Source organism: Magnolia sinica, chromosome 5, assembly GCF_029962835.1.
Source record: "Magnolia sinica isolate HGM2019 chromosome 5, MsV1, whole genome shotgun sequence".
NCBI lineage: Eukaryota > Viridiplantae > Streptophyta > Magnoliopsida > Magnoliales > Magnoliaceae > Magnolia > Magnolia sinica.
The window spans coordinates 79,518,269-79,536,006 of NC_080577.1; the positions used below are offsets into that span (position 1 = coordinate 79,518,269).

At 38.9% G+C, this 17,738-nt stretch overlaps 1 protein-coding gene across 3 annotated transcripts in view; it reads right to left on the reverse strand.

Moving 5' to 3' along the window:
* The window catches only part of LOC131246180 (oxysterol-binding protein-related protein 1D), an 88,265-nt gene extending 85,434 nt beyond the window's left edge, over window positions 1-2,831 (reverse strand). For 2 of the 3 annotated variants that reach the window (XM_058246088.1, XM_058246087.1), the window contains exon 1: window positions 1,891-2,830. In XM_058246088.1, the coding sequence (XP_058102071.1) occupies window positions 1,891-2,355 (465 nt within the window). In that variant the 5' untranslated portion in view covers window positions 2,356-2,830. Of the gene's footprint in view, window positions 1-1,890 lie in introns of all 3 variants that reach the window. The other variant, XM_058246086.1, reaches the window with a different exon arrangement.
* Window positions 2,832-17,738: the final 14,907 nt, after the last annotated feature.

Below are 17,738 nucleotides of genomic sequence, written 5' to 3' on the forward strand. Positions count from 1 at the left end.
GTGAGGCAAGACCCATGTAATGTGGGGCCCATGAGGGGGGTTCGGTCGAGGACCTAACCCATGGGATGTGGAGCCTGTGCTATGAGATAAAGGGATTGATTCGCCGCACTCTATTAGTTTGAGCTTTTCGAGCAAGTGATTACTTATCCTGCATCACACTTCCCCATGTTAGGCTAATATCTAAGGTATTCCACAACGGTAACCATAACCGTTACAACCACCATCATTACCATTACGACACAAGTCGTAACGTCCATAACAGCCTCTCTTTTTTAAACATGTTTTGGCCTACGGGCCATTTTTCCATAACAGCTATTACGGCCCTTTAACGCGTAACGGCTACCACTGTTATTGCTATGTAACAACCGTCACATAACCATTTTGGAATACTTTGCCTATCCCATACCCAATTTGAGCCATGGCTCAAGTGGCCCATGCCAAAGGGAACAATTGGAGACAATGGGGAGGTGATGCCCACCAATGAAACTTGCAGATGGAATGTGAGGTCCACCATGATGTTTATGTTACTAATCATCAGAAAAGCCCCAGCAAGATGAAGGGACATCCCAAACAAAGGCCATTTGAAAACATAAGTGAGCAAAACTATGTGAATATATAGGATTAAGGCATGATTTTACATTGCTTCCCATGGTGTTTCCCACCTAAGTTTCAAATCAATGGTTATTATTTGGATGTATGGTGCAAGAAGACAACCGATTCACCGTTGAATGTCACAAACATAAGCTCTAGCATACGATAATTACCATACCCCACCAGTGCATTGAAGCTCTTCTCAATGCAAAAGAAAGGAAGAGCCTCTGAACGCCAGATGGCCATATGGCTCTATAGAATTACTTAAATACCCATTCTTTTCAACTAAAACCCCTCTCATGTCCTTTAATAACCCAACATTATAGTGCTTTTTTAAAACTAATTGATGGAAAGTTTTGCCCCTTGCTCCTGACATTATATGTAGTAGAGATACAGCGCCAATACCTACAGATACATTCGTCATGGAAGCCATTATTCAAATCCTTCCACTTTGATAGATGCATCCTCTCTTTTACTCACAGTAATACATAGTAACCAGTCATGCTAATGTATGAACAGAGGTAGCAGAAAAATGGTAGATGTATCAAAAGAAGGTGTAAACAGTGGGATCATGACAAACAAAGGTACTATAAATGATGTGGCCGAAAGATTGAAAACTATGTCCAGCCTTTCTGTTTTTACATGTAGGCTCATATTCACTGATCCTAAACATTGATATGGGGGAACTCACTGTGGATGGCCCATGCACCAAAAATCTCCCAGATTGGAAGACCCTAGCTATAAGTATTTGTTCCTTTGGTGTTTGAATCAGAACCATTATATAGTTCGTTCCATCAAGGTGTTTTCTTTTTCAAAAAAAAAAAAAAATTTGTTTTTTATTCTAGCCACCTGTTTAAATGTTTAGGATTTTTTCCATCTGGAAGATTTTTGTGCATGGACCACCATACTTGTTCGTGTAATATTTACAGTTTTGTATCACTGAAGAATGTGCCCCACTTGAGCAGACCGAAAACGTGAACAGTATTGTACGAACTTTCAGCTAGAGAATCGTAAAATTCTCTGCTATTGCCCTAATTGAGTTGAAGTAGCTAGTTAGCTCATGTGCATTGTACCATTTATTGCCAAAATAGGGTGAAAAAAAAGGTGCATATACCAAAAAATGGTGGATGTAAATATCAATTCCCATTTCTTAGAAACAATACACAGCAAAAACCAGCCAGCACCCTCTTTCCTTCCATGAAACTAAATTCCTCACGTTTCCTTCACATCAAGCATTCAAATCAACAGAAAATAAAAATAAAACCAAAAGAAAGGAAGAAAAAAATCCAAAAATTGAACCTTAAGATGGATCTCGCCGAAAGGTTTCCACCGCTTGGTGGACGCACGCATTGCATGCTTCCTCATGTACCGCAACGAATCCTCTCCAATCACCCGGACGCCCTTCTCGCTCGCGGCCCCCACCGAGATCTTGTCAGGCCCATGGATCTTGTAGTACGAGAGCACCCCATCCTGCAGCACGAACCACCGCGACCGCCACCCCTTCCCGTAATTCACCCACTTGTAAAGAATCCCGGCAATGACGCCATTGTTGCTGCAACACCCCTTCGAATCCCTCCCCTCTGTCGCTGCCACTGCCAACGCCGCCTCTTCCGTCTCGCGATTCGCCGCAGGCTCCGTGTCAGCAGTCGACGGGACTTGACGGAAACCGTTACTCCTAACGGAACCGTCGAACATCAACGGCGGGGGATTGCCACGGTCTCCGCGATCGAGCGAGACGGGCGCAATGCAGCAGAGAGGATTCATCTCGGGAGAAAATCAATAAAAAGGAAATGCAGAGAGAGAGTGAGAGAGACAGGAAGATATCAGAAGCGAAGCCGAAACCGAAACGATCTCAAAGTGTAGCGGATAGAGAGTATCGGGCTGTTACATTTGAGATGTGTAGGTTTCGGATCGGAGATGGAGAGCGCGGGCCACCTCAAAAGGTGTTCCGGAAATGACATAGACGGGATGCAGGAAATGGGGATCGGAAGATCGGACGCACGAGAATCGACGAGAGAAGAAGAGAGTTATGAGTGGGTGCCGGTGTAGTTGCAGTTGGCTGTAATTAAGCTTGCAGGCGATAAAAAAGGCTGTTGCTGCAGCAACAGATCCATTAAATACGCTGATCAGTAGCAGTAGACTGTAGAGTTCGGGGAGCTGAGAAGGTGTGTGCGTAGGTTAGGCTTCAGAGCGCTCACCGGATTCTTTTAATAAAGCCTTGTTTGTGTTTTTTTCTTTTTTTCTTTTTTCTTTTTTCTTTATTTTTTTTTTCGTTTTTTAATGCAATGAGGAATCATTTGATACTCTGGAGTACAGTAATGGTTGATACGCAGGCACATAGGATCGGACAGTTTTCACACAGGAACCAAACTTAAACTGTCCAAACATAGGGACCCACTGGACTTAGTTTGTACTCCAAAACCTAGATGGATTGAAGGAACCTTTGACTCGTGGAAATAATCGCTTGAATTAGGACCGTTGGATATATTACATTTACACCATCCATTCATGTCCATCATTTGGCTAATTGAAATATCGAATCAATGTAATCTTTGGCTTATGACACGTATAGGTGGGAATTCACAATTTCGACAGTCCATTTTGAATTATTGTGTGCATGTGATGCCGCCTAGCAACCGTTAAACCCAATCCGAGAATGTATGGGAGAGTACATGTACCGGAATAATGGTAGAGCCATCATCTATCTCTCCACAGTACACGTGGCCGGATGATGCAGCAACCGGACCCGTCCACGTTGTGAAACCAGTCATCGGTGGCCTTTGTTTCCAAAAAGTCACTGATCTTCAGCAATCCCATCCATCCATTCCTCTTTAAGGCCACTGATCGGTTGGACAGGATCATATGATGAATGATTATTTTGGAACAATTACATCTATATTAGGGGAAACTAGGTAAACGGTCCCGATCGATATGCGACGCTGCAGATTTGGTGCATACTTGGCTCGCTCAACCGTATCTATCATCTTCCTCTACATGACGATTGCTGTACAGGCTGACTTTGCGCCTTTTGGCTGCGCGGTATAATCGAGTGCGGGACGTTGGCTATGACTCCGTTGCTTGGTGTAGAACACGACACCCACCGTGATGCATGTGTTTCATCCCCTCGGTCCAGTCATGAGCCTAAATACGAGGTAAATCTAAAGCTTAAGTAAACTACACCATTGGAAGGTAATGTTGCCTATGGTTTAAACCTTTCTAACTTGTTCATAGACGCAGAGAAAACACAAATATGAGATTGAATGTAGTCTCAAAAAGTTTTCAATGGCAGGCATTCAATCCACTGTTTAAGCGGTGTAGTACACGTGAGCTTTGAACATGCATCCTTTAAACTCATGCACAAAAATGAGCAGCAAAATGAATGGATGACATGGTAAAATACATACAGTATGGTTGGGCCATCATCAATATGTAGTATATCGGCACCCTTCGTTCATTTTTTTCATCTTATTTTAATTATGTTGTCCCAAAATTTAAGTAGATCCAAATCTCCCGTGGACCATGACATTGGAAAAAGTGGTGAATGGCCATTAAAAACTTTTTATAAGCCACAAAAGTTTTGGATAAATCCAACCAAAATTTAAGTAAATTCAAATCTTACATGGACCATGCTAATAGAAAAAGTGGTGAATGACTATTGTTATGGGTAAAATGAAGCTAAACAAATATATGAAACGATGAGCCGAGCAACCCATATTTGATGATTATGGATTACTTGAGGGTCGAAAAATCACCCCGACATTTGGTATCGACTACTTTCTACATTGGCATCAGTTGTCACTTTGGCCCTTGGATACCTACATCAGGTACCGACCCTGGTCTTAATGGACGACCTCAACCTCGAAGGTTAGCCTCGACCATAAACCTCGGACTCTGAGGTCGGCCTCAAATACCGACCTCGACCTCGTAGTAGAAAGAAGAATCTTCTCCGTATACGGGTGGGATTACCTCCCGAGATCTTCACCGAAGATTATGCCGATTGAGGGGAAGTCGAATATATTCTTGAAGTTAGAGCTGATTATATACAAATATACCGATTATACTACACCTATTGTCAGTCAATATGTCTGACTTAGGCATTAAAGGATCCTTGGCCTTAACCAGCGCTCTAAGTGCATTCTCTTGTTCCTCATTAATTGCAGGTACTCAACGACTCGCAAGAGGTGAGGCAAGATGGATCAGATTTCTACATCAACAACCATTAAAACCTTTTTATAAGCCACAGAAGTTTTGGATCAGTCTGAACTTGGACCATGACATTGGAAAAGGTGGTAAATGACTATTATAAACTTTTTATAGGCCACAAAAGTTTTAGATCAATCTAACATTTTATTTCCCCTTTATCGACATCTTATTGATATTATCAATGGGTCAAATGGCAAATAACTACTATGGATTCACTTACTATGATCTTTGGAAATTTTTTACTGGTGAGCGTTCAATCACTATTGTTTCTTATGGTGTGGTCCATTTGAGATTTAAATTGCTTAATTTTTAGGATCACATCCTACAATGGGCTGGAAAAAAAAAAAAGGGATGGACGGCATGGATACACAACCTTAGTGGGTGTTACCCGAGTAACACCTAATTTGCTCACGTTCAACACTATGTAGTCCGAATCTAGTTAGTCAATGGATGATCTCATGGTGCATGGAACGAGGAGTATGTAAGGGTGTGTTTGGATTTATGGTTTGCATTGTTGTATGGTGCATTCATGTAATAAATGCAATGTCAGGGAGTTATAGGTGGAACTTGGTGGCTTACAAGCTTATTACAATGGCGTTTATATAGGCTAATGTGGATGGTCATTGATTATGATTGTGGCATATAAGGGGTGTTTGGTAAAGCACCGAGCATGATTTTAATCCCAATCAGTGCTCCACCATATCTGGTCAACTCGAATTTTTCTAAGTGGACTTTTTGTGGACGCGGTTTCTATGTATCCTCGTATCAAACCATGTGAGTGATAAACCTGACAACGAGGGCCACTGTCATGTATTTCCTTCCGTTCTAAGCCGTCCTACAGGTTTAGGGTAGGACCCGAAAACTAAAGTATATCCAAGCCTACATTGGCATACAAAAAGGCACACTATAATCCATAGAATATGCCAGAGATGAAAGCACATATGGATCACACCACATGAAGCAAAGGGGATCAAGGCACACATGGATCACACCACACGAAGTAGAGGTAGGGGTGTGCACCGAGTCAAGCTAGCCTCAGCTTGACTCGGCTCGGTCAGCAGGCATGCCCAGCTTGTGTTCGATTCGGCTCGGTGATCGAGCCATCATGTCCAGCTCGACTCGGCTCGGTCAGTAGATCGGACTAGTTTGAGCCAAGTTTAAGCTCGAGCTTTCGAGCTGGGTTTCAGTTCAATTTTTCGAGCCGAGTTCAAGTTATAGTTTTCAAGTTTTCGAGTTTTCGAATTTGAGTTCGAGTTTAGTTTTCGTGATGAGATCATGTTCAATGTCGGAACTCGAAAGTATCGAGTTAAAATTATAATTGTACATAACATTTAATAACACAATAAAACAAAAAATAAAAAATAAAATACAAACGGAAGACTAATTACTACTATAGAGGAAATTCGTTTGTCGAGCTCGAGTTGTTATCCAATTCTTCGTATACGTACTGTTTACCTCTCCCGAATTAGAAGGTGGAGATAGCTTTTTATTGTCCTCTTGTATAGTTTGAATTAGATTTTTTAAACTTTTTTTTATGAGCAGATTCATATGTAGTTTTCAATGCCCTGTAAAACGCACCAAGACTAGAGAGAAACTTAGATGAATTGTTACTCTTCTTCTTTTTATTTGTGTAGCTTAAACCTACTTCGACATCATATTGTCTTGGAGGACATCATTGATGTGTAGAAGCTTTTTAAATACTACAATTTAAAGCGAGTTAGAATTGTTATTCTTCTAATGCTAATAATCTACCTCCTCTTCTGCCTTAGAAAGTTTTGATGGGGGAGTGGAAGGTTTTTTGTTCAAATTAATAAGTGCTTGAAAAATAAGTTGAATTTCTTTTAGGGCTTTAAGACATGGTTTTGCATCTCCACCCTGACATGATAAATGTAACCTGAGCTGATTAGTTTTATTAACAAACTTAGCCCAACACAAATGACACAAAATCTTCAATTTTCTAGACTCTGGAGAATAGACTAAGAAACCATAGTCCCAAACGTCGGTCGATGGTTCACTTGAAGACATATCTATATATTATGTTGGAAAAATTAGTATTCTAGCAATAATGAAGTATGAAAACATATGATAAAATAAATATTTATATGAGATATAAAAGCAATAATGAAATATGACATAAAATAAAAGTATTATATGGATGAAAATAAATAAATAAAAAGTCATTGATGCATTGCACTTATAATATCCATCAACATAACGTAAAATAAAAAAGTACATATTACATCATTTTCATGTTTTCATAAATTAACAAGAAATGTTAACCTAACTCCATTCATTTTATTGTTGTTGCATGTGCTGCGTCTTGAAACTCATTCTTCTCATCATCTTCCTTATAAACATTAGAACTTTTACCTCCCCAACTCGAACGCAACCAATTTTGTGTACAAATTAATGCTTCAACTATATTCAGTGCATCTTGCTCATGACCCTACTCCTTGTACTAAAAGCAGATTCTAATGCCATCGTTGAAATAAAAATTAACAATATATCATGTGCCACCGCTGATAGTGTAGGGTATTTTTCTTCACTAACTCTCATTTTCTACCACTCTAAAACATCAAAGTCTGAATCCTGCCGCATTACGACTAACTCTTTGAGATACAAGTCTAACTCTGATTCTTTTGTTTCGGTGTTTATATTTTCTTTTACTAAGAAAGACATGTATTCATCGTCGAGCATAGTGTCAGAACTTGTAGCACCATGCGATCTAACTTCTTTATCACTTGGTGTGGATCCTGTGGTTGTGTATATATTGTACAATGCTTCGATTGCGTCATGAACATTCAAGGTTTCAGTTACTGCTTTTTCATCAGAATAAATATTCATAAAGATGAACTTAACATAACTCATCTTACACCGAGGATCAAAAACAACCGCTAAGGACACTAACAAATGACATTCATCCCAATACTTATCGAACATCATTTGCATGTCAAATGTCATAAGTTGCATAAAATCTAGACCTTCATTAGCACTTTTTCTTAAAGCTTCATTAATCTTCTAAACAGCTAGAAGAAACATATTTGTTGTGGGAAACTTATTTAAAGAAAATATTTTCATGCAGTCATAAAAAACTTTTAAAAACTTTTGAACTTCTTTTGCTTTGCTCTAATTTTCTTCAGTAGGCAACTAAGCATACGTTCTATCACACGCTGCATATTCCAGAAATGTAAGTTTCAATTCCCTAGCTGAATTCAAAATTCCAAAAGTCAAATTCCAACGTGTGCATACATCAAAATTCAACGTTTTTTAAGACTTCACATTCAAACGTTAAACTATATCATTCCATATACTCAATCTTGAAGATGAGCCCCTTATATACTTCTTACATTATCTCTCACATTCTCTATAGTTTAGTCAATTATTTTCAGCCCTTCTTATACAATTAGGCCTAGTATGTATGTACAACACCGAACTTGAAATATTTTTTCCTTAAAAATAAATTGTCGGTTGCCTTGAACTGGTTATGTAAGAATGACATTACACTGTCATTTGTTAAAGCATGATCTAAAGTCAATGAAGAGATTTTATTTTCAATGCCTCAATCTCGTAAACAATTATAAATGTAATATGAAATAATCAAACCGGTATAGGAGGTGGAAGGTGGCGGAAGTTCAACATTCTCTTGCAAAGTTTTCAATTTTCATCAACATAGTATGCAGCCGGTGAAATGTATTTCTTTCTTTGATTAGACGGCATCCACATATTAGAAGTCAAACTTATTGTTAAGATCAATGCCAAAACTACTTTCAATTTCATTTTCTCACCTGTATACATCTCCATGCACTTCCTCTTCACAGTAACACGGGGGACATTCTCAACATGAGGATTAAGGAATTTATTATATCCTATGAAAAATTTACTTTCTATCATTTTAAATGATTGTTTATCAATGATCAAAAGTCTTACATAACACTCCTTCAGCTTCTCTCTTTTTAAACTTATGAGTGAAAATTTTACCTTAAGAAGTATCTCATTCAAACTTTCTAAATGATAATAATTGTTGGCTTGGAAGTGGAATTCTTGGTCTCTTTGAACAACTTTGCTTATGTCTATTTAAATGAGTAGTCGACTATTGAGAGTCAAATATTGCATATTGGACCCCATTTATTACTTGATTTTATGAACATGATGATGTTTAATGTCATATTTTAATTATGTTTCTGTTGCAAGGTGAATTTAAAGGCTTGGATTGAAAAGGATACTAAAAGCATGGATATAACGTCCAAGAATCACCAAGGTCAATGATGGATTTTATGAGACCAAAAATGAACAATTCACATGCCAAAAATCTAAGAAAACTAAGTGAGGAATGAAGAGAATTGAAGACTTGAAGTGAAGAAAATGAACCCTAAAAATCCGTCTGCTTCGACTAGTTTAGGCCCTCATTCGACCAGTCTAAGGCTCCTACTCGACTAGCCGAAGGTTTCTCGACTCGAACTCCAGCAACAAAATCCTCTAATTTCCCGTTATCCTCGACCAGTCAAAGGTTTTCCCCGATTCATCTAAGGTTACGCAGATAGCACACGGACTGTGTAAATTTGAGGCAGTTTCCGAATTTTTCTAACTTGGTGCGAAAGTTGTAGTTAGAAAACTATAAATAGGAGTCCCTAAGATGTTCCTAAACATCTTCTAGGGTTTAAAGAGTGAAACAAAAGGATGGAAAAGTCATCGCCAAGAGTTTTTCTTCCTTTTCCCTAGTTGTTTTTATGCTTTTCTTAAGAGATTTTAGTTCAATCATGTCTATGGTTGGCTAAACCTCTTAGCTAGGGCTAAGAGGTGAAGCTTGTAGCGTGGTGGGCTGTTTCTTTTACTTTGATTCATGTTTATGTTGAACCTTGTTTGATTCTAGTTTGATTTTAAAGGAATATTTTCAGTTCTTAATGGTTTATTGTAACTCAAATTACAGTAGATCTGTAATAGCTTTGAGTATCTTCTTTTCCTAATTTTGAGATTGTGGGATTAGTAAATCCTGTTATTAGCCATCATCTCATGGGCATGGTTTGGTAATAGAATATCTTCCAATTATCACAATTCTCCTCCATTGAGAATTAGGTCAATGAAAGTTCAAGTTAATCTTAATTGTATATCTTCCAATTGGATAGGATAGGACTTCAATTTCAATTGTATGACTTGAATCAAGTAAGAGGACTCTCTAATCTCTACAAGTGGATCCTTGGAAACCCTAATTACCACATTTGAATTTGTTAGTTTTAATCACTTTAATCACAATTACTCTCTCAATTAATTCAGATTTAGATTCATATCTTCTTCTAGTTCTAGTTCTAGTTACTTTCAAAATACACAGGAGATAAGTCCATGTGGATTCAACCTCAGTCTCACCGAGATTATTGCTACATCACGACCCTTCACTTGGGGTTGTGAACATCGACCCCCCGTGATTTTTGTTGTACAGAGCTTTATAGTGAACATATCTGATATAAGCCACATCATTAATTAGAATTTCTTTAAAATTATCCCACGCAGCTAATCGTTTCTTTCCTTTAATTGCAGTTACAGCTGAAGACCCCTCTCTCTCAATAATAAGAGGAGATGTGGCTGACGCACCGGCACCAAGGGTAGTTGAGACTTCATCCTCACTAGCAATCTCTAAATAATTAAATATAAAGACATGAAACTAACATTTAGGTTATTATTAACACACGTGGCATGTCATGTGTGTATAAATATCATCTAAATTTTTAATAATTTTCTAAGTGTTTAAATTAGTCATTCATTCAACGTTGCATAAATTGTAATGCTTTCATTATTCAATTTAAATGTCACGCTAGAATTTTAGCAGCATCTCCTCTTATCTCTCCAGAATATATTAATTTTGTATTTAATTCACATGTCAAGTATCCATACTAAGTGTGGATATTTGATGAGAAAATAAATATAAAAAATATATCCGGAGAAAATTAGGAGAGACGAAACGAAACAAGCATGTGCATTTAAATTAGAATAGATAAAAACATTATTATCTATCCAACATTGAACTGTCCAAAAGAGACAATTTGAGAATTTATATACATAAAAAAATACACTGAATCCATGTCTGACAACATAAAAAATCTCAAATGGGCAACTGATTATTCTACACTACAATAATAAAATATTTTTAAAAAATGATGCTATTACCTATCGATTAAATAATAAGAAATTGGAAATAACAACAACACTAATTAAATTAACAATAACAATAAGAATAACATTAATATTAATGTTAAATTAATTTAATTTAACATTAATATTGAAAACCTAACATTAACAATTACAAATTAACAATTAGCAATAATAATAAAATAACACTAAAACGAACATTACTTTACTATGGGGAATAGGCAACATTCAAAATCAAATAATTGTAAATGATAACTAGTCTAATAATAACATTAAGTCATATGATTACCAATATAACATTAGTTGAATATATATAATAATATTGATATATTATAATATATTTATTATACATGATTCAACCATCTAACCAAACTAATCATCCATCCATCCATCAATCCCTCACATCCATCCATCAATACCTCCCAGCCATCCAAACATCCAACCAATCATCCATCCATCCACCCATCCATCCATCCCAATTTGCATCCATCCATTCACATATTTATATGTAATATATAAATATAATATAGGGTTTTCATAATATAAGAATATAATATAATCTATATAATATATAACATTAATTTAATATATATAATAATATTGATATATTATAATATATTTATTATCCATGATTCAACTATCCAACCAAACCAATCATCTATGCATTCATCAATTCCTCCCATCCATAATCCATCCATTAATATCTCCCATCCATCCAAACATCCAACCAATCATCCATCCATCCCTCTTAATTTTCATTCATCCATCCATTCATCCATCCAACCAATCATCAATCCATACACACATTTATATGTAATATATAAATATAATATATGATTTTCTTAATATAAAATTATAATATAATCTATAATTCTATATAGTATTATAAGTATTTACTGTTTATAAATTTCTTATTTCATAAATAATATATAATATATTTTTATTTATTGTTTTTATATATAATATATATTTATATATATTTATAATATATAAAGAATATTAATAAATTAAAATGCTATAAAAATGGAGTTTGATTCAAGTGCTTACCGGCGAGCAGGGCAAGCAACGGCCGAACTGGCGAGTGGCGACAAGAGGAGGGCGAGTAGCAGGCTGCAGAGCAGACGACTAGGCAGGGATAACCGGAGACCAGATAGCGCAGAGCGATGGATGGGCAGACAACCGAGCAGGGCGATGGCGAAGGGTCGGTCGCTTGTCGAGCAGAGAGAGAGAGAGAGGTTAAGGACTAGGGTCGCTGGTTGAGCAAAGGCTAGAAAAAGAGAGAGGCTAGGGTCTCTGGTCGAGCACAACGAGCGGAGAGAGAGAGAGAGAGAGAGAGAGAGAGAGAGAGAGAGAGAGAGGCTAGGGTCGCTGGTCGGGCGGGCAATTTTTTTTCAAACAAAAGGGAAAGGGTAAAGTAATTATAGGATTTTTTTTCTTTTTATACCACCTAATCGAGTTGATCCGAGTCGAGCTGTGATCGAGTTGTGTATCAAATCGAGCTCGGGCCAGCTCGAACTCAGTTTTGAGCTCTAAAAACCAGTTCGACTCGGATTGAACTCAACTTCGAGCTTCGAACTAAGTCGAATCGAGATTTTTCGAGCCGATTCAAGCGAGTTGACCGAGCTAGCTTGATTCGTATACACCCTTAAGTAGAGGGGATTGACTTCCTATTGTTTTATTTTGAATGGCCCACCATGTCATTATTTGTCCATATATACAATCAATTCATACATGTCAGTTCAAACTTGTCTCAACAAATACTCGATCACTACTCTACCTCCCTAATGCTTTCAACAGGATCATCTAATGCTTTTGTGGCCCACTAAGCTTTAGATCATGACTTGCATTACCATTTCATAGCACTTTCAACGGACTGGATATGAAACAACATCTATTTCTATCATCGCCACTCTTACAGCTATCAATTACACCTTACACCATGAATGAGAAGGGACCACTTTGAATCATCATCTTGGGCCCCGATCAACCATATCGTATAGGGTTATATACCTATACGCCATTTCATGAGTCAGGCTATTTGTAGCAAAAGAAAACAAAAGTTTGCCCCATACCATATCATGCTAATACTAGTAATAATGTAAAAATAATAATTAAAAAAAATCCAAAATAACTAATCTCCAACACATATAGTCAGTTTTAAAATGAAACCACACACAGATAAAGCGATCCTAGCTTAGAATCGACTAATCATGTTGAACGCAAATCAGAACACGAACACAACCACCAACATGTAGATAAACCCTCAATCTATCTGCATAAGTACTCACCAGTGGAATAAAATTTTATGCTGAAACAGTATCCATGGGCCAAATTCTGCCTCTTATGCAGCATGGGCCTCCTTGTATGTGGTGTAAGATCAATAATTGTTACCTAAATACCCAATCACTTACCTCTGACATTCTCCCAATGGTAAAGGATGCATGTCTTCCTGCCCATGAATACAACGTAGAACTTGCCCATCGGAGAACATATAATGAATTAGTACATGCAAAAAACAACACTGTAATAATTTCTGCCATAAATAAGTTGAAACCTGATGTAAAATATTTAAAATCATGGAAGACGTGGTAGAGATTGAAAGGAGGTCGTATGCAATTGTGGACATTGGATCCTAGGTGGGGAAATCTACTCACTTTCCACGAGGTGCCTCTCTCTCTCTCTCAGGGAATTTTAGGGTTAAGAGGGTATTATGTTTGACCATAGTCGCCACTAACCAATTATTTGAATCTATGGTCGGTTAGACCTTGTAGAAATGCTTAGGGTTGAGAATCTAAAGATCCTTAGCCCTAAGATGACTCTTGATTTTGCTTAAAGATATTCTAAATAAGGGACCACGGTTATTAAGAGGGAAGGTGTTAGGCACTCACTCTGTCTGTACAGATGTACGGTCTCTACTTCACAAGATTTGACTAGCTTCTAAGGAATAAGATTAATTCTTACACACAAAATATTGAAATGCAATGCAATGGTGACGATGACTAATTAGTCTTAATTTTTGATGAGCAGGGTTCGATTATATCGGTAAGCCGTAGAGCATATGTTTGAACTGACCGAGTGCTAAGTGCAATGTATGTGGAAATGTAATGTGTAGGATGCTTGATGTTATATTGATGCTTATGATAAAATGACAATTAATTGGTTGGGTTTCTGGTAGGCATACTTTGATTTATATCGGCAAGCCACAGAGAATATGTCCTCTAATTAGATACGAGAAAATAATGAAATATAATACAATGATAGTATATTTGAGGAGAAAGGGGGTTGAGAAGAGAATGAGTGTTACATATTGCTAATGCTCGAACTTAGGTACAATTGACTGAAGCTTGAATGGTTGGATGGACGGTAATATCGCAGAGGCTAGATCGAGTGGCTCAGATTAGGACTTAAGTGGCTCAAGAGACTTAAACTCTAGCTAGTCTAAGCTAGACCAGGGCTGAACTTCTTTCTCTCACTCTCATTCTCCTCGGTGGAGGGATGGGATGATTAGATGTCTAAATCCCCAAGGGATGATGAGGCTTCAAAATGGGAGTGGATAATTTCCCACACTACTTGACGATGGAAATGGGAAGGAAATGAGGTCATATAAAGTAAGACCCGTATCCTAGTCTGTACTGTTCCGTTGGCTTCCGCGGTCATTCCGGTCGAATTTTGGCAACCTTCACACCATATCCGATGTTTGCACGTGATCCTAAGTCGGGTCCCGCATACCGAAGTCGGCTCGAACCGAAACTTGTATCATAGCGACCGCACCTTCGCCGCGATTCCAACGCCGTGACTTGCGCACTGAACCGATACCCAGGCCAGGAGATGTAGGCCAGTGTTTTTTTCGAAGAAACGCCGCGCGTTGCGAATATCTAGGGAATCTCTACGATATGTCTCATCAATCAATTAATCAATCAATGTCAAGTACGAGTCAAGTCACTCCATACCCCAAGTACAACACCCATCCCTCCTTTTCCATAAGTCAACTCTCTCTCTCCCCTCACCATTCCTCCTTTACCAACATTTCAACCCAACCCATACCTCTCCTTACAACCCCCACATCACACATCCCCTTTAATATATTTTTTTCTCTTTTTCCCTCATTCTATCTCTACTCTCCCAAGCTCCATACGTCCAACCTTCCCAAGCAATTTCAAGAGCAACAAGTGTGACCCATTTTCCCACCCCCACATCTCTCATCCCCACCATAGAAACTCCATCATCCGCCGTTAAAAGTCGAGTATGGGAGCTTACAAGCCTACGGGAGCAAGAAGAAGGTCTAAAGGTGGGTGATCCACTGTTAATTTCAACTTTTGGGCCCACTTGTTGGTGGGACCCATTATGATGTATGTATTATGTTCATGAGGGGCCCATAGTGGCGGGCCCCCCCTCTATTACCGTTTCTCTCTCTCTCTCTCTCTCTCTCTTTGAATGGTGATGATGATAAAGGGGTGAGTGTGGCCCACCATGAATCATATATTTCACGTGGGACCCATCGGGTGAATGTGTTGGATCCACACCATCCAGCCCATTAGCGGGCCCAGATGGAAGGAAAACACAAGTATTAGGGGATCCAAACAGGTGGGCCATGTACATGTGGGACCCACCATGCTACCCTATTTATCCATGCCGTCCAGCGTCTCTGGACACTGGACGTGCTAGCAGCGGGTAACATGAGGTGCGTGTACTGACATTCCCATACTGACGAGCTAGCAAAAAAAAAAAAATTTTACTTTTGGGGTGAGCCGCTCATGTAGGCCCCACCTTAGTGTATGAAGTTAATCCACGCCATCCATTCCATTCTCCATCCCATTTTAGGCGTTGAGCTGAAAAATATGGCTGATCCCATTTTCTGATGGGCCATACCATAGGAAATAGCGGTAATACCATTAAAACCCACGTTGATGTCTCTTCCAGCCAAAAAAATATTGCATATTGGACTCGTTTGATTCGTCATGGGCCATAGAGTTCAATGGGCGGAGTGGATTCTCAAGACACGGGCCCCAAATAAGAAAAACCGTAAAATTACTGATTTTTTTTTAAAAAAACACACACAATAGGCAACAATGCCTGCTACTGCCACTGACACACCAGAGTTGCATGCGCTGCCTGCGGCGTTTGGCGGACGGACAGCTGGGACCATTGGGTCCCAGCCGTGGGCCCCACCATGATGTGTAACACACATCCACACCGTGCATTTTTATGGGCCCCCTTAGGGCTGTGACCCCTCCAAAGATTAGGCCAATTTGATGCTTAGGTGGCCCAAATCACAGGAAACAGTGGAGATTTAACGTCTGCCATTGGACCCCTTTTGGGTCAGCACGGGGGTTTTGAATCAATATGAAATTTGTTTTTACTCTTCATCCAGGTCTGCGTGACCTTATGAATGGATTGGATGGCTTATAAACATTATGGTGGGCCCCACGTGGAGCCCACAGTGATGTAAGTGTTTTTCATGCCATCCACTGCCGTGGACGGTGGAGCCCACCTAGATGTATGTGTTTTACCTGGGACGTCCAGCCAATTTAGGTGGCTGCTAGACGGCAGGGGGACCCCACCATGAGGGATATGTTTCATCCATGCCGTTCATTTATATGGGACCCACCACAGGTGTGGGGGCTGCACCTCGTGTGAGTGCATGTGTGTGTGTGTGTGTGTGTGTGTGTGTGTATATATAGATATATTTATACATACACACACACATATATATATATATATATATATATATATATATATATATATATATATATATATATATATATATATATATATACACGCATATATATGATGGTGGGCCTTTATGGGCCCTACCATGATGCATGTGTTGCATCCAATCTTTCCAACCATTTTTAAAACATCATTTTAAGGTTTGAGACTAAAAATATGGCAGATCTAATTATCAGGTGGACCACTCCACAGAAAGCAGTGGATTGAACACCCACCATTGAAACCCTTTTGGGGATTGCAGAAGTTTTAGAACCAATATGATATTTGATTCCTCTCTTAATCCAAGTTTTTATGACCTTATGGATAGAGTGGATGGAAAATAAGTACTATGGTGGGGTCCACTGGGATTCAATAGTGGAAATCAATATCACCACTGCCATTGGTGGTATGGTCCAAATGATCTTTAGACATGATTTTTTTTATAATGCTCTAAAATAATCTCCAATAACGGCTGATGTATGTAGTTGGTATGGCCCATTGGTATAGCCCATTTATTTAGGTCCCATTTGATGAGGCTGATTTGATATATTTGAGGCCCACTTAAGGCCTGATATGATGTATTTTGGGCCCATGTGATTAGGCCCATATTGATGTATTTGTGGCCCGTTGTTGAGGCCCACCTTGATATAGATATGGGGCCCATGCTATGCTGCCCATTTGATGTATTTGGGTCCTTGGGTTGAGGCCCAACAGGACGTACATAAGGCCCATTGTAGTGTGATTCCACAATGGTATATGTGTCGACCCTTATAGCGGGCTATGCTTTGAGAGCAATGATGGTTTGATGTCCACATTGCAAGGATGATGTTGGTTAAATGTCCGCATTGTCACTCTCCCTAGGGCCCATTAATAGGCCCATACCTGTAATGTGTAGGCCGTCTAGGCCCATCTTCGTTTTGATAAGAACCCATCACCACATAACATGCTTAGTATAGATTCATGATTCATGATCATACGCATCATATGTATGCCTGATGTGAGGATTGACTGATCATTACACATGCCTTCGGGTAGATGGTTTATGGACTCCCTGATAGGCGGAGTTGCCCTACATGAGCGCGCGGTACGCGCAG